This window comes from Tachypleus tridentatus, chromosome 2, assembly GCF_004210375.1.
Source record: "Tachypleus tridentatus isolate NWPU-2018 chromosome 2, ASM421037v1, whole genome shotgun sequence".
Taxonomy (NCBI): domain Eukaryota; kingdom Metazoa; phylum Arthropoda; class Merostomata; order Xiphosura; family Limulidae; genus Tachypleus; species Tachypleus tridentatus.
This window is the reverse complement of record NC_134826.1, coordinates 51,004,918-51,027,681: the sequence shown is the minus strand read 5'-3', so window position 1 is coordinate 51,027,681 and position 22,764 is coordinate 51,004,918. Positions and strand designations below refer to the sequence as shown.

The 22,764-nt window shown below is 35.4% G+C and overlaps 1 protein-coding gene across 2 annotated transcripts; it reads right to left on the bottom strand.

The window, feature by feature from the left end:
• Positions 1-5,185: 5,185 nt before the first annotated feature.
• LOC143243779 (uncharacterized) lies at positions 5,186-17,856 on the bottom strand. 2 transcript variants are annotated; one of them, XM_076487420.1, is made up of 11 exons: positions 17,580-17,856; positions 13,463-13,837; positions 12,725-13,102; positions 12,000-12,362; positions 11,159-11,530; positions 10,171-10,542; positions 9,446-9,808; positions 8,938-9,303; positions 8,518-8,709; positions 6,991-7,197; positions 5,186-5,516 (listed from the first exon to the last, which is right to left on the bottom strand). In XM_076487420.1, the coding sequence occupies exons 1-11, from the start codon at positions 17,629-17,631 to the stop codon at positions 5,455-5,457; spliced, it is 3,102 nt and encodes a 1,033-aa protein (XP_076343535.1). In that variant the 5' UTR covers positions 17,632-17,856; the 3' UTR covers positions 5,186-5,454. The 2 variants fall into 2 exon arrangements, with proteins under 2 accessions (XP_076343535.1, XP_076343537.1); XM_076487422.1 differs by lacking the exon at positions 11,159-11,530 and having other exon boundaries at positions 17,580-17,787.
• Positions 17,857-22,764: the final 4,908 nt, after the last annotated feature.

The window sequence follows — 22,764 nt, the reverse complement described above, 5'->3', positions numbered from 1 at the left end:
GCCAGCCTTAAGCTACAAAATATACGAAACTCAATACACGGCTGCACTTAAGAATAAGCACATTAATATTGACGTTATTGAATTACTCGAAATGTAAAATACGCAGCTGTGTGTATTCGTAACGACAGTGTTACCATTGTAAGTAAACTACAGTATTGGAATAACAACGCGTTTATAGACAGTTAAGTACGAATAAAGACGTAGTTTACAACTTTGTGAAACCGTGTTGGTTTACACAACGTCATCTGCGTAATCACGGTTAACACACTTGTGTAATCGGCGTAGGTTGTCATAGCGCCTACGCATGCAGCATCTGGACGACGAAATTTTACCGTGTTGGTTAGGTTTAGTCACTTTGTATTACTGTCGCCTGCCTTTCATTACACTTAACAGACGGTACATTTTAACCATAACCACAACCATTATAAGATTGGCGGAAACACCAAACATTAGACTATCAATAAATAAACTTACAATGTTAGATATTTTTAAAAAAACTTCGATAAGCTTTTATCATGTTGTTATGCGAAACGTCCATTAAAGTATATTTATATTTATATGTGCCTGTGGCTCTTGCTATTTTTATTTTTTTAAAGATGCGTTGGAATTGAATGCGTTTACATTTTCAGGACAGACAAAAACAGAGTATTATTATAATATTTTATGGCGCAGGAGCTTCTTTGTTTGTTTTGTGAATTTCGCGCAAAGCTACTCGAGGGCTATCTGTGCTAGCCGTCCCTAATTTAGTAGTGTAAGACTAGAGGGAAAGCAGCTAGTCATCACCACCCACCGCCAACTCTTGGGCTACTCTTTTACCAACGAATAGTGGGATTGACCGTCACTTTATAACGCCCCCACGGCTGAAAGGGCGAGCATGTTTGATGCGAGAGGGATTTGAACCAGTGATCCTCAGATTACGAGTCGAGTGCCTTAACCACCTGGCCATGTCGGGCCTGAATATTACATTTAAAAATTTATCTTAACTGTATATTTCTGTGAACAAATAACCCACATTTTGTTTGTTTTATTTTTATTTAAAAAAAATAGTTTAGTTGCACATAACTATTTTATGAAAATATAATAATAATACTTGGAACCTAATATTAAATTCACAATTGATGTCTTGACAATAATCAGTTTGAATCTTTTGAACCTAGGTGGCTGGCGCAGTCAGTAACCATTTAGGATGAGCATATTAAGGTTGCCAGTCGCGCGCCTTAATAACAGTTACGCTAGACTCAATATAACGTTTAATATATATATATATATATAAAGAAATTATCATAATTATAAATTTATTGTTTTGTTATTTTTTAATACTAATCCCGTTTCCATAAATTTTGCGATTTCCATTTCTTAATGCGAAATTTTATGGAAGTCGGAGCTGTTTTTATTTCTTAACATATTTCTATTAATTTATGTTTGGTTTCGAGGGTATTAATACGCGGGTCACCTTGTGTCTAAGTGTGTTTATGAAGAACGTTAATTGTGGATAATTTGAAGAAAAGTTTATAAGGAAGGCCAGACATATCGTAAAGCACTTTTGTCTGTTATGAAACACAATTTCCCCTCTCTTAATTCGTTCTTGTCGTCATTCTTGCATTATGAACACTCAGAAAATAAAAAACAAAAACAGTTTTATATACTTACCAATTTAAGAAATAACTAAGTGTGTTAGAAACTTTAAATGTGCCAAAACAAAAAGAGAAATTCTTAACAAAAAACGGAAGGAAAATCAAAACTCTATGAACGTTTCAAAAAGGTCAGAGAAGAGGGTTTGTTTTTCGCGCAAAGTTACAAGAGGGCTATCTGCGCTAGCCGTCCCTAATTCAGCAGTATAAGACTAGAGGAAAGGCAGCGAGTTCTCACCACCAACTCGTGGATTACTCTTTTACCAACGAATAGTTGGATCGACCGTCACATTCTAACGCCACCACGGCTGAAAGAGTGAGCATATGTTGTGCAACGGGTATTCAAACCCGCGACACTCGGATTACGAGTCGAGTGCCTTAACCATCTGGCCGTGCCGGACCCTGGGAAGAGAGAGAAAACACCTGAATTTTTAGTATGTTTTCAGTTAAATGTACACAGTAATCGTTGTTTATTAAGATACATTTTTTTTACACCTAATGTAATAAACAGATCTACGACACTGTATATATATATATCTTTACACTTTTGATACGTCTAATTTTCCGTTCAACATCTAACTTAAACTAATGAAATATTATTTCATTAGTCTAAGAGAGCATTTGGAACGCCCTCTAGTAGTTCAGCGGTAAATCTGGAAGATTACGATGTTAAAAATTGGGTTTACATAGCCATAGTTGGCACAGCACAGCTAGCCTGTTGTGTAGATTTGTTCAAAATAACAAACAATTCAAACTTTTTATAGCAAAACAAATGTCTCAACTACACGTAAATAATGAAAATCAGGTACCATTTCACAAAAAAGACAAATTAAAAAATATGTTAGCTTGTTTAAGAAAAAAAAAAGGCTAGATGTGGCGTGTCCGTGTCAGGGATCGAACTTAAGGTTTATAAGCGCTCAAGGTTATCGGTGAGCCACTGGGGAATAAAAAAGTTGAATAAGACTTTAAAAATACTGGAGCGCAAGGAGGGTTTGGAAAGGGTGGGGCCGTATTTCGAGTGCTATAAAGATACTATTGATATCTTTAACATTAGGTGTACACTGAATATTTTTAACACAAGGAAGTAACTGTGTTGAAACAGGGTTGAGAGACTAAACAGATGGTGTTTATAGAGATACAACTAAAACATTGGATCGGAGTACTTTAAAATATAGACAAACAGTTTCTATAATATTTGTTGTTTTTGTTCATTTTATATTTATCTCACCAGGGGCGTAACAAAACATCCTGTATAAATTGTCGTTTTTGGAATTAAAACTTATTGAAGAAATTGATTAATTTATTTTGAAATATATTAGTAGTGACGTCATGAATTGTAATAAGCTCTCTGTTGACTTTAACAACGACTTATTGAAAATTTTCTTTATGTGTATGTGTGTCTCAGAACAAGGATGATGTCGTGTTTGTTTGTCTGTTAAGAAACTAAACACGTTAAGATGGTGTCCTGATTTTGCCACTACCACTGTAGGTGGAGATCTCAAGATGACCATGACTGTGGTCACTTCGAGTGACATAATTATCCTGGTTAGTATATGACCTGTAGGGACAGGGTTATATAAAACCTTAACCCTTGGATTTAGAAGTTCAGTTATTTTAACATGAGCTAATTTTTTGGTCACAAGTTGAAAAGAGCAAAGGTCTTAAAACGTTTTGAAGTTAAGCACAATGGGATTTCTGTGCTCTGCCAGCTACGGGTATCGAAACATAGTTTCAGACTGTGCCACTGGAGGGGTGAGAGTATTAAGTAGTTATTCAAAGTTGTCACAGTAACAGAATATAATTAAGTACGAAGTTATAATATCCAGAAGTTTAATATTTGTTTCAGAAAATGTTTCCTCACGAATCGAGTCTTACTAGGATTCGGATATGATAATCATCTCAGTTGGCATATCTTTGATTTGTGCTGTAATAAAGGACGAGCACCTAGATGACCAGAAAAATTATACTAAGAGAAAAGAAACTGGATAACCATATGAAAACCCTTCTATCCCCGGAACTATTCTAGTAACCCTTTGAACCCTTTCCAATAATTCAATCTTTTTCCTAAGGTAAGGAGCTTAAGATTGAACACAATACTCCAAATGTGGCCTAACCAGTAATCTTGGGCTACTCTTTTACCAACGAATAGTGTGATTGATCATCACATTATAATGATACCACGGCTGAAAGGAAGAGCATGTTTGGTGTGACGGAGATTCAAACTCGCAACCCTTAGATTACAAGTTAAGTAGGCAAAGTAAAAAGAAAAACCAAAGTGATGGAAAAAATTATTCAACATGTTTCACAAATGACAATTCTCTTCTGAAGTGCTACAGCTTGTTTGTTAGCATTTAAGCACAAAGCTATAAAACAGGTATCGAAACTCCGTTTCTAGCGTTGTAAGTCCTCAGACTTGGTGCTGTGCCACGATGAGAGACAAGCGATAAACCCCATGTTGTTTACTGAAATCAGCTTATTATATGTTGGTGGAACTACTTTTTATAGTCCAGGAAAATGATTATGTTAAATTAGTCAGTATACCGTATTAATTTAACTTCTGATCTATATGACCAGTTTGTTTTCGCAAAGTGACAATTCCGTCAACCAGTTAAACAGAATAAAACACTTGTTTTATATTCAGTTCTGTGGTGACGAATGTAATGATCTAAACATGCCAGTTGTAAGAAAATAATAAAAATTCTGGTTTTATCATCACGCAAATGTTTTGAAGTACGGGTCTTTCTTAAAGTACAATAATGTATAAATGCACGAATAAAACTAAAATAGAATAAACGTTATATATTTAGCTTTTTCGATCGAATATTCTCACCCTTTCAGTTTTGAGGCGTTATAATAAAATGGTCAGTACCATTATTTGTATGTAAAAGAGTAGCACAAGAGTTGGCCGTGGGCGGTGATGACTAGCTGTCTTCCTTCTAGTCTTACACAACTAAATTAGGGACGGCTATCACAGTATAGCCCTTGTGTAGTTTTGTGCGAAATTCGAAAACAAACAAACAAACTCTCTATTTCCTTTTTTTGTCAAACATGTCTCATGTATTTAAAACATTTGTTTATTATTAACAACAGGACTTCGTTTCTTTTCAGTTGTTTGCCGATGGATGATGGTTAAGGATGATGTTTTCTTAAGTTTTAAAGTGTACAACGTATCGGTTTCTCTATTAAGTTGTCCCTAGGAGACTCCAACCTAACTGTATCAACTTGATCGATACAAATTTTGTTGCCTCTCCTTTTCTTTGGTAGAAACAAAATTCTCACATAAAATAAAGATAGACATTTATATGCAAAAACGGCTCGTTTGGGTTGAGAAAATATTTTACATAGAAGAGCGAACAACGTTTCGACCTTCTTCGGTCATCGTCAGGTTCACAGGTTTTTTTGTTTTTTTTTGTGAACCTGACGATGACCAAATCAAACGTTGTTCGCTCTTTTGTAAATATTTTCTCAACAAAAATTCTCAACAAGTGGGTTTCTCGACATCACTGAAAGATAGACATTGAGTTGTCGATAATTAAAATCATGTTATACAGATATTGTAAATGCTTAATACCGTATAATTTATTTTTTCCATCAGAAATAATACATTTTGAGCACTTCCATCAGTTTTTCACAGTAAATCACAGAATAATTTAGTCATTGTTAAAAAGCCAAAGAAACAACAGCAACAAACATTAAGAGTTTACATTCTTTATGAGGCCGTAGGTTTATTGTCCATCTGGACAGTTTCGTTTTTGTTTTCATCATTTGCAGAACACGTGATATGCTTAAAGCAATCTCATGTGATGTATCACCAACGGAATCACTAATTTGGCGCGTTGGTCACGTGCTGGTTGTTTTCTTCATCTTCCTGCTTCTCATTGGAAACTGAAAATTAAACAAAACGTTATGAGTTTGTACCCTATGAAGTGCTTTGTTATTCGTGATGACGAGAAACTCACTTGAAGTAAAAAAAAAGTATTCTCAAGACGGCTGGTATGGTGATTAAAACTATAATTAAAATAAAGTAGACAACAACGTTTTGACGTTCTTAAGCCATCTTCTGGTTTACAAAGAATTTGCAACTGACCATTGCTAGGCGCATGTCTTAAGGACGAGAGTGTAAACGGGTACGGGACTGTAGGGGGAGTTGCAGTTAGATGTTAAATTATTAATTAGTGTAGGTATAAAGGTCTTCCTTTACATTGGTTTAATTTTGGTTTTAGTTGAAATGTTGTCTGTACTTTAATTAACATTGTAATACCCATACCAGCCGTCTTTAGAGTACAAGTGCTTTGTTAGTTTTTTTTATGAAGTGGCAAGAACAATATACAGATCACTTTGAATTTAAGGAACGTGAAATATTGTTAGTTCATTCAAACAGAAACCTAAAAATACTGATTACAAAACGGTATAAAATCAGGAGTTCGATTCCCCTCGGTGGACTCAGCAGATAGACCGATGTGACTTTGCTATAAGAAAAAAAAACACAAACACACACTAAACGGTAAAAACCAAAGGCCTAAAGGTATACACGATTGTTTCCTGTTTGTTTTTTGAATTTCGCGCAAAGCTTCACGAGGGCTATCTGCGTTAGCTGTCCCTAATTTAACAGTGTAAAACAAGAGGGAGGGCAACTAGTCATCATCACCCACCGCCAACTCTTGGGCTACTCTTTTACCAACGAATAGTGGGATTGACCGTAAATTTATAATGCCTCCCACGGCTGAAAGGACGAACATGTTTGGTGTGTGACGGGGATTCGAACCCGCAACCCTCAGATAACGAGTCTATTGTTTTCTGAAAAGCAAGGTAAATTTGACGAAGGACATCAAAAAAGAAAGGACATCTGTTGTAAGAAACATTCGTTACTTGAATGAGTGAAAACGAATAAATGTATGTACATAATCAAACAGTGATTACACTGTTGATTGTAGATACAAATTATACGTAACATTTCTAAAAGCTAAATCGATCTAGAAACGGCAAGTTACAGCTAGTGGTGTAACTACAACTTTTATACTTATATCCCCCCTGCATAAAATTATATAGTCACCTTCCCCAAGATATAAGTACAAAATAAAGTTAGTATACTGTTTGGCTTTAGTTGGGGGCCCTGAGCTCTTGTCTCCCTGTATAAGTGCAAAATAAATTGATTATATAGTTTGGCTTTTGTTGGAGGCCTTGAGCTCTTGTTTCCATATATAAGTGCAAAATAAATTGACTATACTGTTTGGCTTTCATTGGGGGCCCTGAGCTCTTGTCTCCCTTCCCCTAATGTGGGCTCTGTTGCATAGCAGTTATACCACTAGTTTCAGTGTAGACAAACTTTATGCTTATTTATTGTTTGCTTCTACTTTACCTGCAAGGGAGCAGTCACTGTTTTGATGTATGTCACACTCCATCTTGATGACGTTAAATACGAGTCCAGAGGGACATGTCCTCTTGCATGCTATGCCTTCTCCATTGCATTCGTAGAAGGAACTGCAGTCGTATGGATCGGCCACTCGGCAGGCACAGGACGGACACTTGATGTTAGGGTTAGCAATACAGACCGGTGGTGTTGGATCTGAAAGAGGTTAAAGGAATCGATGATGTACCTGTCTTTGTGTCACATTTGAAGTATTTCCAACTTTAGAAACTCCCGTTGTAATTAAAATTACTAAAGTTATCTTTCTGCTTTTCCCTCCCATCTCCTAGTGGCTCAGCAATAAGTACAAAGACTCATATTTCTAAAAATCTGGTCTTGTTACTCGTGCTGAGCACAACGCAGATAGCTCATTATATAGCTTTGTGTTTAACAACAAACAAATTTGTCTCACTTACTAGATTTATAATTACAAGCCGATTTCCCGTGGCGCTAGTGCATTAGACCAACGTGCGACGTATTTATGACGTTATATCTGCACCTTGAGAATGGAGAAAAATAAATTTCTTGGTGATGAGAAACGGAGGCGAAACGAGAAAATCGTGACCACTATTGCAACTCTATGTGCACACAGGACAAATATTTCGCGAAGTTGAGGGTTGTACATCGCGCATTAAAAAAGTTTTTCCAGTATCATATAAAGAAGAGTTTCATTACAGTATGACGCTGTTTATAGTTGTTGAGATATTTTAATTTTACTATTTAATACGAACCCTCCCATAGGGTAAGGTGGGTAGAACGTTTCACTCGCAATTTGAAAATCGCGAGTTCTAATCTTAAAACCTAACTTGTTTATCGCTTTTTATTGATGGTCAATGTTGTTCACGACATGTCTTCTCTCTAGTCTATGGTTATAGTTTTCTTTTGTCTGAAACTGATCCACCAGTGTGTGGCCTTTTTGGCTATCAAGTCCCCATGGTCTACATTTTACTGTCGTGCAGTCGTTACGACTCTGAACGACGGAACCATTTTAGACCTGTTTTTTACTCGTGTTTACCCCTGACACAGGACAGTGTTATTGGCGATGGTGACACTGACAACCTTACTTGTGTTTTTAAATTTCTAAGTGCTATTAGCCTTTTTAATTCTATTTAATTTTTATCAACATTTTGAAGTTTCTTTAGCTTTACTTTAATTAATTATTACATTTTGCAACGATTTTACTCCTACGTTTTTGTTACTGTTTTTAAACTGATTGTTTGGTGAAGATTGCCCAGTTGCTTTGCAACAATAAACGTCAAACAACAACAATATATTTTTGTCAATCACTTCTATAACACAGGATATTTCTTAAGTTGTTGTATGAAAAAACAAGCAAAAGAAGCCTCCTGGCGGTTTAACTGAACGTCTAAAGGTTTATAACACTAAAGATAAGGTTGTAATACCCTCGGTGGGATTATCATAGATATTTATATACTTAATAACAAATAGTAAAAAAAAAGATCCAAAGAAAATTTGTACCTATAACTTTTCCACACTCTCGAACGTTTCTTGGCCAATCGCAGACTTGTAGGTAAGGGTTAAAGTGCAGATGTGCAGGACAGTTCTTTAAATAGGCGATACCGCTCGAACAGTGATAGAATTTCGTGCAGTCGTCTTCCTTTGGAAATAGTCCGTTCAATGTTGTACATATGGGACTTTTTTCCCATGTACCTGTTTGACAAAAGAAGAAAGAATTCAGCAAATGAAGTATTCCCAAGGCACAACCACGCCATATGTTGGACACTGAATGATCGGTTACATAGGCATATAATGCAATAAAATATATGAAATTTTTAAAATATAATTCGGTATCAGAAGAAAATTAGATACTTTATCCTTTATTAAAATAAAGATAAAAAAGTACATGAGTTAAGAAATAAAATGAAACCACATATTTACCACATCCACTGTCAGAGGGCACACATAACAGTTTTAATCTATGAAATGTCTGGCCCTTGGGACATTCCGTGATGAAGGCAATGCCATGGATACATTCAATGTATTTGTTACAGTTTCCAGGGAAGACAAACTTGCCATTCGGCCCTTTACAAAGAACAGGATCTCCAATTTCTCTGCACTGGACATTTCCAGGATAGTCACAGACCCTAGTGACCCTATTGAAATAGAGACCATTAGGACAGTACATCTTTACTCGACTCCCATCCTCACATTTAAAAAAGGCTCTGCAGTCGAAGGGATCTTCTGATATGCACTTGGAACAAGGGCACCAGGGATCTGGTGTCTGAGTTGTAGAAGGTTTGCAAGCTAAAGAATAGTAATGAGAGAGTGTTAAAATTCGCAGAGATAGTAAACGAACTTAGAAATATGTATATTGTAATCATATATATTCCAAATTGTCACTATTGTTTAAAAATAACTAGGAAAACCATTTCTACTCAACACATACTTGGAACAGAAGGATCGCATTTGGCGACACATGGCCACTCACACCTATTTCTTTCTACGCTCCAGTGTAGGTTGGCTGGACAATCCTTAAGGTAAGGGATTCCATTTGAACAATGCCAGAAGCTCCCACAGTCAAATACGTTTTTCAACATTCCGTTTTTCACTGGACAAATAAAGTGCCAACATCGAACGTTTTCTGGATAATCACAAACTTTTGTATCTTTGTTAAAGTAGAAACCAGAAGGACAGAATACTAGTTCTCGACGTCCATCTCTACAACGGTAATAAGCTGAACAATTGAAGGGGTGAGGAGTGAGGCATCCGTTGCAGCTACAATTATCTATTGTTGGATCAGTTGGACAAGCTGAAATTATGACACAAAGAAAGAAAGCATGATTGTAAATGTGAAATATTTTCATGTGAGTTTAATTTATTAAAAGTGACACACTCTGAAGTTAAAGTTGAGTTGAAGTTGTCTACATTTTACAATCGTATAACCTCAAAGTTAAATCGTGGAAGATTTTGAGCTTCCTAGTTTTATCTATCTTACATTGTAGTTGTTTGACAATATCTTTCCATTCCGTATATATTAAGACTTACCATTGAACAATGAAAGTAACTAATAAAATTAATATTAAATAAACGTGTTTGAGAGAAGACATCGGTGGACATGTGATCCTTAAACTGTTATATTAAACAATCTTAATTCTCCAGTAACATACTCACGTGGAACAGAAGGATCGCACCTGGCAACACATGGCCACTCACACCTGTATCTTTCTACGCTCCAGTGTAGGTTGGCTGGACAATCCTTAAGGTAAGGGATTCCATTTGAACAATGCCAGAAGCTTCCACAGTCATGTACGTTTTTGAACATTCCATTTTTTGCTGGACAAATAAAGTGCCAACATCGAACGTTTTCTGGATAATCACAAACTTTGGTATGTTTGTTAAAGTAAAGACCGGAGGGACAGAAGAGTAGTTTTTGATGTCCGTGTATACAAATGTAATAGGCTGAACAATTGAAGGGGTGAGGAGTGAGGCATCCGTTGCAGTCACAAGTATCTGGGTTGGTAGTACTTGGATCAGTTGGACAAGCTGAAATGATCACATAACGAAAACAAACGATTAAGAACGAGATATATGTTCATGTCTATTGGAGAAAATTGTCTTACACTCCATAATTAATTTAGGTTGAAGTAGTTTATATTTTTAAGTTTTTACAATATGAAAATTTTGAGAAATGCAGGTTTTATTTAATTTCAGACCCAGCACGACCAGATGGCTATGGTACTCGACTAGTGATCCGATAGAGCGTGTTCAAATCACCGACACAACAAACACGCTCGCCCTTTCAGCCTTAAGGGCGTCATAATGTAACGATAAATCCCACTATTCGTTGGTTAAAGAGTAGCCAAAGAGTTGGCAGTGGGTAGTGGTGACTAGCTGTTTTTCCTTTGGTCTTATACCACTAAACTAGGGACGGCTAGCGGAGACAGCTCTCATGTAGCTTTGGGTGAAATTCCCAAACCAAATTAATTTATAATGCAGCTGGTGGAAAACATTTGTTTCTCATTTTATTCATGTTAAAACTTATTCCTATATGTGCAAATGATTATATAGAGATAAATCTTAATATAAATAAAAAGGAAAAAAATATTTGGTCCTTAAACTGTTATATTAAACAATCTTAATTCTCCAGTAACATACTCACGCGGAACAGAAGGATCGCATTTGGCGACACATGGCCACTCACACCTGTTTCTTTCTACGCTCCAGTGTAGGTTGGCTGGACAATCCTTAAGGTAAGGGATTCCATTTGAACAATGCCAGAAGCTTCCACAGTCATATACGTTTTTGAACATTCCATTTTTTGCTGGACAAATAAAGTGCCAACATCGAACGTTTTCTGGATAATCACAAACTTTGGTATCCTTGTTAAAGTAGAGACCGGAGGGACAGAAGAGTAGTTTTTGATGTCCGTGTATACAAATGTAATAGGCTGAACAATTGAAGGGGTGAGGAGTGAGGCATCCGTTGCAGTCACAAGTATCTGGGACGGTAGTACTTGGATCAGTTGGACAAGCTGAAATGATCACATAACGAAAACAAACGATTAAAAACGAGATATATGTTCATGTCAACTGGAGAAAATGGTCTTACACTAGAAAATTAATTTAGGTTGAAGTGGATTATATTTTCCAGTTCATGTAATATCTGTGTGTGTGTGTGTTTTCTTGTAGTAAAGCCACATTGGGCTATTTGCTGAGCCCACCGAAGGGAATCAAACCTCTGATTTTAGCATTGTGTATCCGTAGACTTATCGCTATACTTGCGGGGGGCGTTATGTAATATGAAAATGTTGAGAAATTTAGGTTTCATCTAATTTCTAGTGTAATTGGTTGAAAACATGTTTTCTCTATTTATTTATATTAAGCTTTATCCCTACTGGTTATAGGAATACCATGAAAGTAATTATGTCCAATACTTGCAAGGGATGTGTGGTCCTTAAACTATTATATTAAACGGCTTTATTCCTTTAGTAACATACTCACGTGAAACAGAAGGATCGCATTTGGCAACACATGGCCACTCACACCTATTTCTTTCTACGCTCCAGTGTAGGTTAGCTGGACAATCTTTAAGGTAAGGGATTCCATTTGAACAATGCCAGAAGCTCCCACAGTCAAATACGTTTTTGAACATTCCATTTTTCACTGGACAAATAAAGTCCCAACATCGAACGTTTTCTGGATAATCACAAACTTTTGTATCTTTGTTAAAGTAGAGACCAGAAGGACAGAAGACTAGTTCTCGACGTCCATCTCTACAAACGTAATAGGCTGAACAAATTAAGGGGTGAGGAGTGAAGCATCCATTGCAGCTACAATTACCTGGTGTTGGATCAGTTGGACAAGCTGAAATTACGACACAAAGAAATCAAGCATGATTGTAAATGTGAAATATTTTCATGTGAGTTTAATTTATTAAAAGTGACACACCATGAAGTTAAAGTTGACTTGAAGCTGTCTGCCTTTTCCAACTTTTATATTAAAAGTTATATCATGGAATATTTTGAGTTTTTTAGTTTTTATCTTGCTTACATTGTGGTTGTTTGACAATAGCCTTCCATTTCGTATATATTAAGACTTACCATTGAACAATGAAAATAACTAATAAAATTAATATTAAATAAACATGTTTGAGAGAAGACATCGGTGAACGTGTGATCCTTAAAATATAATATTAAACAATATTAATTCTCCAGTAACATACTCACGTAAAACAGAAGGATCACATCTGGCAGCACATGGCCACTCACACCTGTTTCTTTCTACGCTCCAGTGTAAGTTAGCTGGACAGTCTTTAAGATAAGGGATTCCATTTGAACAATGCCAGAAGCTTCCACAGTCAAATACGTTTTTGAACATTCCATTTTTCACTGGACAAATAAAATCCCAACAGGGAACGTTTTCTGGATGATCACAAACTTTGGTGTCTTTGTTAAAGTAGAGACCAGACGGACAGAAGACAAGTTCTCGATGTCCATCTCTACAACGGTAGTAAGCTGAACAAATTAAGGGGTGAGGAGTGAGGCATCCTTTACAGCCACAAGGTTCTTGTGTTGGGTGAATGATAGTCGGATCGGTTGGACAAGCTGAAATAACCACGTAATGAAAGCAAACATGATTGTAAATCTTAAACAGTGTTATAGCAATGTAATAAAAATTTATACTTGTTGAAGAAAAGATTGATTTGGAAAAGTTTAGATTTGATAGTTTCTAGAATTTCAGAAACTGTTTACTTGTGGAACATTTCTAATATTTTGTATTTGATTTATTCTCTGGTTTAACTGTTTCATAATATTATCTTTCGTTTATATTAAGACTTAGCTATGAGTAATTAATGTAAGTAATGAACCTAATACTACGCAAATGAGTTTTCACAAAACAGCAATCGATGTGTGGTCCTTAAAATATTATGTTAAACAATTTTAATTCTCCAGTAACATACTCACGTGGAACAGAAGGATCACATTTGGCAAAACATGGCCACTCACACCTGTTTCTTTCTACGCTCCAGTGTAAGTTAGCTGGACAGTCTTTAAGATAAGGGATTCCATTTGAACAATGCCAGAAGCTCCCACAGTCATACACATTTTTGAACATTCCGCGAAGGGCTGGGCAGTGGTAGTTCCAACATCTGACGTTTTTAGGAATATCACAAGCTTTAGTGGCTGGGTTAAAATTTAGCCCAGGTGCACAGTAGAGTAAGTCACGAACACCACTTTGGCATTGGTAATAACCCGAGCAATCATTCGGGTTGGGTGTCACACACCCTTCGCACCCACACTGTGGTTTTGTCTCGTCCGTTTCTGAGTGAATTGGGCATACTGTAATAAGAGAATACAAATCTTATATTAATTATTTTGAAATAACTAATTTAAAAATAATAAAGGTTTGTTTATTTGTAGTTAAGCGCAATGCTACACAATGGGCTATCCGTGCTCTGCCCACCACGGGTATCGAAATCCTGTTTCTCGCATTGTAGGACCGGAGAAATACTGCAGTGTCATTAAGGGGCGATCATAAAGGAGCTTCGGATTTATGATTTTATAATGTGAGTTAGATAAATTAGTTCATATGGTGTTTCGAATTACAGCATCGCAAGTAAAAATATCTGAGACTTAACGACTCTATATGAATAACAACTGGTTTGTTTGAAGTTGTAACACAACGGGCTATCTGTGCTCTTCTCACAAGGGGTATTGAAAGCTAGATTCTGGTTTTGTAAGTCCGCAGATATATTGCTGTGCCACTGGGGTGAATTCTGTTTATTAATGTTTAAGTTTAGTATAGATATATCGTTCTGGTTACTGCTGGAATATTTCCTTCTCACTTGATATACCAGTGACTTCATAAGTAGTGATTTTTTCATGGTTTGTTTTCTGGTGTTGGAGGTGATGGATTACGATAGTGTTGGGTAGCTGTTGCGTGTAAACAAGTTATAAGAAGTCAAGGAAAATACTGTTGTTATGAATATACTCATGAAACATAATATTTATATGGCGTTGAGTTGACAAGTTATGGATTATGTTTTAATTACCTACTTACAGAATGTTTTTTTCTGTGTTGTGTTTTCCATATAATTTTGTACCCGTGTTTTTAAAGTTATTTTATTTTTAACTTATTAATAAAGTTAGAAAAAACTAAAGACAGATATAAAATATAATTTTCTAATTTAACGGCACTTACCATGATACTTGGAACATTCCGTAATTACCTTGGAGCTATAAGAGTACGAGATTATTACCAAACTGCTATTGAAACATGTTGTAGTTACCAAAGAGCTATAAGAGTATAAAGTAATTAACAAACGACTGTTAGAACATGCTATAATTAACAAACTACTGTTAGAACATGCTATAATTACCAAATAGCATGATATAATAATTAAAAGGTTCTTGGAAAGGTGACATAAATTAACGTGTTTGTTAACAATGTTTGTCTTCAAACGGAACAAAATCAAATTGCATCGTATCATTTTCGTGGTTTGTTTTGAATTTCGTGCAGCTTTGTATAGCTTTATACAAGGGCTATCTGCGCTAGCCGTCCCTAATTTAGTAGTGCAGGACTAGAGGGAAGGCAGCTAGTCATCACCACCCACCGCCAACTCTTGGACTACTCTTTTACCAACGAATAGTGGGATTGATCGTCGCTTATAACGCCCCCTCGGCTGAGAGGATGAGCATGTTTGGTACGACGGGGATTGAAACCCACGACCCTCAGATTACGAGTCGAACGTCTTAACCCACCTGGCCATGCCGCGCCCATTTTCGTGGAATCTTTAAGTCAAAAACAGTATGTTACCTTCTTTCGGTTTAGAGAATTTGGTATTGAACACCGTTTGTGTTGAATGCTACTGTAAATCAAGGTAATGACTTGGACTGTTTTTTCCTTGTTTCAAGTGTCCTGTTGTATAACTTTGTTTCAGTAAAATTTTAATATCTTTTTTATCATGCATTTTTCAGTTGAATACCTTTTTCTCGGGGTTTGAATGGACGTAATATACAACTTACAAAGGTCGTGACTGGATGTTATCGTTCACAAAATTAAAACATTCAGTGTAAGCTTCCCCTACCTTCAAATGGCAACATTCTGGGATCGAGATTTATACTTGAAAATGTTTAGTTTGATGATGATCAGCAAAAAACAATAATTTCTACTGCAGATGTCACGTATGTCGTTACAATATTTCTTGTTTCCTTGTTGGACACAACAAAGCTACACAATAGGCTAACCTTGCTCAGCCCACCGCGGGTATCGAAACTGTATTTTTAGTATCGTAAGCCCACTGACTTGATGCTTACTCAGCAGCTGGGAGGGGGCGTCAGTAACCCTATATGGATATCGAAATCCGATTATTAGTATTATAATCCCACTGACTTACTGCATACTGAGCAAATTGGGAGGTGGGGCGTCAATACATTATGGTAATTCCAAACAATTTAATATTAGTAGTAATTAGCAAGTAAAAACAATCTAATATTAGTAGTAATTAGCAAGTAAAAACAATCTAATATTAGTAGTAATTAGCAAGTAAAAACAATCTAATATTAGTAGTAATTAGCAAGTAAAAACAATCTAATATTAGTAGTAATTAGCAAGTAAAAACAATCTAATATTAGTAATAATTAACAAGTAAAAACAATCTAATATTAGTAATAATTAACAAGTAAAAACAATCTAATATTAGTAGTAATTAGCAAGTAAAAAAATCTAATATTAGTAGTAATTAGCAAGTAAAAACAATCTAATATTAGTAATAATTAACAAATAATTAAAAACAATCTAATATTAGTAATAATTAACAAGTAAAACAATCTAATATTAGTAGTAATTAGCAAGTAAAAACAATCTAATATTAGTAATAATTAACAAGTAAAAACAATCTAATATTAGTAGTAATTAGCAAGTAAAAACAATCTAATATTAGTAATAATTAACAAGTAAAAACAATCTAATATTAGTAGTAATTAGCAAGTAAAAACAATCTAATATTAGTAGTAATTAGCAAGTAAAAACAATCTAATATTAGTAGTAATTAGCAAGTAAAACAATCTAATATTAGTAGTAATTAGCAAGTAAAACAATCTAATATTAGTAGTAATTAGCAAGTAAAAACAATCTAATATTAGTAGTAATTAGCAAGTAAAACAATCTAATATTAGTAGTAATTAGCAAGTAAAAACAATCTAATATTAGTAGTAATTAGCAAGTAAAAACAATCTAATATTAGTAATAATTAACAAGTAAAAACAATCTAATATTAGTAATAATTAACAAGTAAAACAATCTAATATTAGTAATAATTAACAAGTAAAACAATCTAATATTAGTAATAATTAACAAGTAAAACAATCTAATATTAGTAATAATTAACAAGTAAAAACAATCTTATATTAGTAATAATTAACAAGTAAAACAATCTAATATTAGTAATAATTAACAAGTAAAAACAATCTTATATTAGTAATAATTAACAAGTAAAAACAATATAATATTAGTAATAATTAACAAGTAAAAAATCTAATATTAGTAGTAATTAGCAAGTAAAAATAATCTAATATTAGTAATAATTAACAGGTAAAACAATCTAATATTAGTAATAATTAACAAGTAAAAACAATCTAATATTAGTAGTAATTAGCAAGTAAAAACAATATAATATTAGTAATAATTAACAAGTAAAACAATCTAATATTAGTAGTAATTAGCAAGTAAAACAATATAATATTAGTAATAATTAGCAAGTAAAAACAATATAATATTAGTAATAATTAACAAGTAAAACAATCTAATATTAGTAATAAAAATACAAGTAAAAACAATCTAATATTAGTAGTAATTAGCAAGTAAAAACAATCTAATATTAGTAGTAATTAGCAAGTAAAACAATCTAATATTAATAATAATTAGCAAAAAAAAACAACCTAACATTAGTAGTAATTAGCAAGTAAAACAGTAAGGTTAGGAAACGACTGATGTCTTCGGAGGTATAACCTTTATCTCCTTTGTGACAGTTTTATTGATTTAATACACAGCTGTAAAGACTTAGAGATTTGTCCAACGTACCTAAGAAAAGGACACTCACAAGTGCTGAACTGAGCGGCACCCAGGACTTCATTCCGGTCGCTGTTCTCTTTCAAACTATAATAATCACTATTTGTAATAAAAGTAGCAAAATAGGGCAGAGAAAATAGTGAATAGCACAACTGGAGATGAACTAGTGATGAGGCTTATATAGGAAAGATAAATGATTTTTTTGATACGGACCTTACGTTTACCAAATATTTGTTTAAGCTATGTCTCTGACGTGCGGTAAACGGGGATATGTGTCTTACAACACATGTAATCACCAAAGTTGTACGATGCTTGTCTTAAATACAGATATGAAACAATTTTTGTTAACATTTACGATTTTAGAGATATATATATTTAAAGTAAACTCTTTACTTTGAGTGATATATGAGTACCTTTTGACATAAGTCATAAATTATCCCAGATATTACAGTGTTATCTGAAAACGGTCTCAGCGATTTTGTTTTTCAGAATTACGAAAGAATATGTTTGAACAAAAGTGTCTAATATAACTGTATCCAAATGACTATGTTTTATCACATCAAGGATGTATATATGTTTAGTCTTACGTGTCTAACTAATTATCAGGTTTATTTGGCAACTCGTCTTGCCTTTTCGATATCCAATATTTCTAATAATAAATTATTGTAATTACTGAGCGGTAGAGGGTTCATTGGTGACTTTTCATGTACGAAAGGATTCACTTTTAAATTAGTATACTGGTTCCATTCCAATAACTATAAAAATGTTACTTGGTGGGATAGCGATAAGCTTATAAACTCATAACGCTAAAATCCAGGGTTAGAAACCCTATTATGGACACATCAGATAGCCTAGCGTGGTTTAGCTCTAGAAACCAAACACATCAGATAGCCTAGCGTGGTTTAGCTCTAGAAACCAAACACATCAGATAGCCTAGCGTGGTTTAGCTCTAGAAACCAAACACATCAGATAGCCTAGCGTGGTTTAGCTCTAGAAACCAACACTAAAATTTTGTTTTTAGACAAAATGCTGGATGGACTGTCTGTATCCGTGCTTGCATTCTAGAGTTATAATATTTCATGCTTACTGTTCAGCCACCAGGGGACAACCTTAAACTATATCCAGATTTTATTTTAATATATGCTTAAGTAATTACAATTACTTGTCTAAATAACACTGCACAACAAAGTTTTTGCTTCTTGAATACTGTTGGGTGTTCCTTATAGAATTTGGCTGCTGATCATGAAAATCACATCCAAATTTGCCCATCACATACCGTTTCATCAAAATCTTCAGTTTTGTCATGTTTTTTCTTATATTTGTGTCCAAAAATGTTCGTTTCCGTAAGAGACCTATGAACAATGTTTTTTGCAGTCTGGGCATGTCCAGACATGAAATCAGGCCAGGTTGGAAGCTGTTCTGTGGAAGTATGCAGCCCAGACATGCCGGAGCCAGCTTGACACTGTCTCAGCAGGCTATAAAGTGGCTTAGCATTGCTTCAGTAGCACTGTAACAAGTAAGTTAGATGTTACAGACATTTTACAGGACGATTGGTGTCGGTCAATATGTCTCGTCAATGTCGTAACAATCGCGATACATTCTGCTATATTTGTGGCAAGTATACGCTTGTTCATCAGAGACGCTCAATGACTGCTCTCGTGAAGAAATAATATCATCTGTACTTCGGCTGTAAAATTGGTGATCAAGACTAGAAATGGGCGCCTCACATTTGTTGTGCGACATATGCTGTCTGTCTGAGAGCTTGGCTCAGAGGCACTCGAAAGACAATGCCGTTTGCTGTCCCGATAATATGGCGAGAACAGAAAGACTATGTGACGGACTATTATTTCTGTTTGACCAATGTGTCTGGTTTCTCTGCCAAACACAAGAAGTCAATTGAATACCCTAATCTGCCTTCAGCAATGAGACCCGTGCCACATGACTACAGTCTTCCAATTCCGAAACCACCAGAGGAGTGGACCTTAGACGAACCAGATGAAGAAACTGCAATGCAGGGAACTGGCGGTGATATTGATCTGGATTTTGAACCGTGCTCCTCCGGCAATCCATATTTCATAACACAGTCAGAATTAAACGAGCTGGTCAGAGATTTGGGTCTGTCTAAAGCAAAAGCTGAATTGCGGGGTTAGAGACTGCATGAATGGTATTTGTTGTCATCAGGTACAAAAATTTCTGTTTTTCGAAGCCGCCAAGATGATATAACCAAATCCTTTGCACAAGTTGAAAGTCTCTATTTCTGTGTTGACATCGAAGGATTGTTTTCTGCTTTGGGTTGTTACCATGACCCGCAAGAGTGGCGTCTCTTTATTGATTCACCAATGTTAAGCCTCAAAGCTGTTCTGTTATACAATGACAACGTTCACCCTTCAACACCTGTTGGCTATGCAGCACACATGAAAGAAACCTACGAGAACATGGAAATGTTGCTGAAGCACATCCAGTACAGCAAGTACAAATGGAATATCTGTGGATATCTGAAAGTCGTTGCTCTGTTACTGGGACTGCAGCTCGGCTATACAAAGTACTGTTGTTTCATCTGAGAATGGGACAGTCGTGCCAAAGAGTCACATTATTCTAGACAGAGCTGGTCACTCCGTAAAAAGTTAGTTCCAGGACATAAAAATATGGCGCATGAACTGCTCGTCGACCCGGCAAAGATTTTTTTGCCTTCTCTTTACATGAAATTGGGGTTTATGAAGAATTTTGTGAAAGCAATGAACAAAGAAGACAAAGGTTTTCGTTATTTAAGACAGATGTTCCCAAGAATAACTGAGGCCAAGATCAAAGAGGGCATTTTTGTTAGCCCTCAGATCAGACATGTTATGAGTGACAAGCGGTTCGAAGATCTGCTAGTTGGGCCGGAAAAGACTGCCTGGAAAGCCTTCAAAGACGTTGTTGACAATTTTTTTGGCAATTACAGAGCCCCACATTACATTCAGCTGGTAGACAAACTTCTCAAAGCATACAAAACAATGAGGTGCAACATGACACTCAAGATTCATTTCCTCCACTCAGACTTGGACTTCTTCCCCGTAAGTCTCGGTGCTGTCAGTGATGAACACGGTGAAAGGTTTCATCAGGACATTGCTACAATGGAAAAACGATGTCAGGGCAACTGGAATCCGTCAATGCTTGCTGACGACTGTTGGACACTGCAATGTGATGCACCGGACATTGAATACAAATGAAAATCAAGAGCAAAACATTTCTAATTATGTTGAACTTAATAGCGTATTAGAAACATAAATTCAATTAAATACGTTATTGCCGGTAAACAGTTAACTGTTTATTTCTCAGAGTTCCCATGTGACGAAGCAAAACCAAAACTATATTTGTGCATACCCACCAGGTACCTGTCACAATCAGCAAAAACTTTTCAGGAAGCGAAACATTAAAAAAAAATTGTTGTACAGTGTAATTATTTGAAAGAGGATTGTAAAGTTAAAGCTAATTGGATGTAACGTACTTTACTCTGAAAACAGCAAAGAAAGAGTTTTTAATTTTAGTTAAAGCTAAAATAAAACCTTATGTGTATAGTTGTATTAAAGCACTTAACTATGCAATCGTTCCGCGTCGAAAGATACTTGATAAAGACAAAATGTTTTAATTAAAACTGACTGTTTAGGGTTCCCAAGGAAACGATCTTTCTGAATTCGGTTGTTAGAATTTGGCAGTGATTTATGATTTCACTCGTGACGTTTTGCTAACCCTATTTTTGAAGATCTATTGTGTCCTCAGATGGTACAGCGATAACTCTATGGATTTACAACGCTAAAATCAGGAGTTCGATTCCCTTCGGTGGACCCAGCAGATAGCTGAATGTGGTTTTGCTATAAGAAAAACACACACGCACACTCGTTTGATTGTTATTAAGTTTTATACCCACAATGGATATCGAAAACACTTTGACTTAAGCCTTACCACTGAATCACTGGGAGAGTGCTTGTTTGAAGAAAGAGACAGAATTGATGCTTAAATGGTTTGAATAAATAATAAAAAAAACATTTTGTCGAAAATCGATTTTCAAATAGAATTGTGGTTTATAATGTTCTATAATATATTAAGGAAGATTAACTTATAAACAAACATACGTTTTTAGTATTTGTGTTACATGTAGTAACAATGTACTAGAAGGAACATCAAACTGAAAAAAATACAGAAATTCAGAAAAAAAAGAATGAAGTGATTAGCTTGATGTCAAAGGTCAAAGGTTGTTTTTCTGGTTTAAAAAATTTGGCATGACCTTGTAGTTAGGGCACTCAACTGGTAAACTGAGGGTCGCGGGTTCGAATCTCGTCCTTTTAGCAGTGCGATCGTCGTAATGTATGGTCAGTCCCACTCTTTGTTGATAAAAAGAGTAGCCCAGGGGTTGGCAGTGGGTGACGTTAAATAGCTGCCTTTCCCCTAGTCTATTACTGTAAAATTAGGAACAGCCAACAGAGCTGACCTACGAACAATTTTGAAAAAAATTCAACACGTTGCTTAGACATAGAAACGGTACGCTTTGGTCGCGTATGTGATTTCTGTGTAGCGTAGGCAACGAGAACCAGATAGTTGTGTCTGTTATTTATGGGCAATAAATTTTATTGTGCTGAGCAAGAGCTGAACATATAAAATTGAAACCGTTGCTACCAGCTCACGTGTCACTTCAATAAATTAACGAAATCTATTAGGATAAGAACAATTTATTTATATATATATTTTCATTACTGCATCAAGTAGTGCGCGTGACAAACTAACGCAGTCAGTTAATTAACTTTCATGTAAAGTCATAACTGAAAATTAACGTATTAGTTAATACGTGAAGGCCCGGCATGGCCAGGTGGTTAAGGCACTCGACTTATAATCCGAGGGTCGCAGGTTCGAATCCCCGTCACATCAAACATGCTCGCTCTTTCAGACATAAGGGTGTTATAATGTGACAGTCAGTCGTTGGTAAAAGAGAATTCCAAGAGCTGACGATGAGTGGTAGTCTTACACTGCAAAATTAGGGACGGCTAGCACTGATAGCCTTCTTGTGGCTTTGTGCGAAATTCAGAACGAACCAAAACCAAAATGATACAGTGGAACTAAAATATCTTTTTAACTAGAAAATGTAATATAATTGAAAAATAGAATGTAACGATTAGAATACTTTGATTCATTAGGCCAATTTCCTTATCGTTATCGATACTTT

Excerpts from the sequence above, each read along its gene's own strand:
- LOC143243779 (XM_076487420.1), bottom strand. The coding sequence starts at position 17,631 with ATGAAGTCCTGGGTGCCGCTCAGTTCAGCACTTGTGAGTGTCCTTTTC. Across the intron at positions 9,304-9,445 it reads ATGCGATCCTTCTGTTCCAA|CTTGCAAACCTTCTACAACT; the intron begins GTATGTGTTGAG and ends ACTATTCTTTAG. Across the intron at positions 7,198-8,517 it reads AGAGTGTGGAAAAGTTATAG|ATCCAACACCACCGGTCTGT; the intron begins GTACAAATTTTC and ends AACCTCTTTCAG.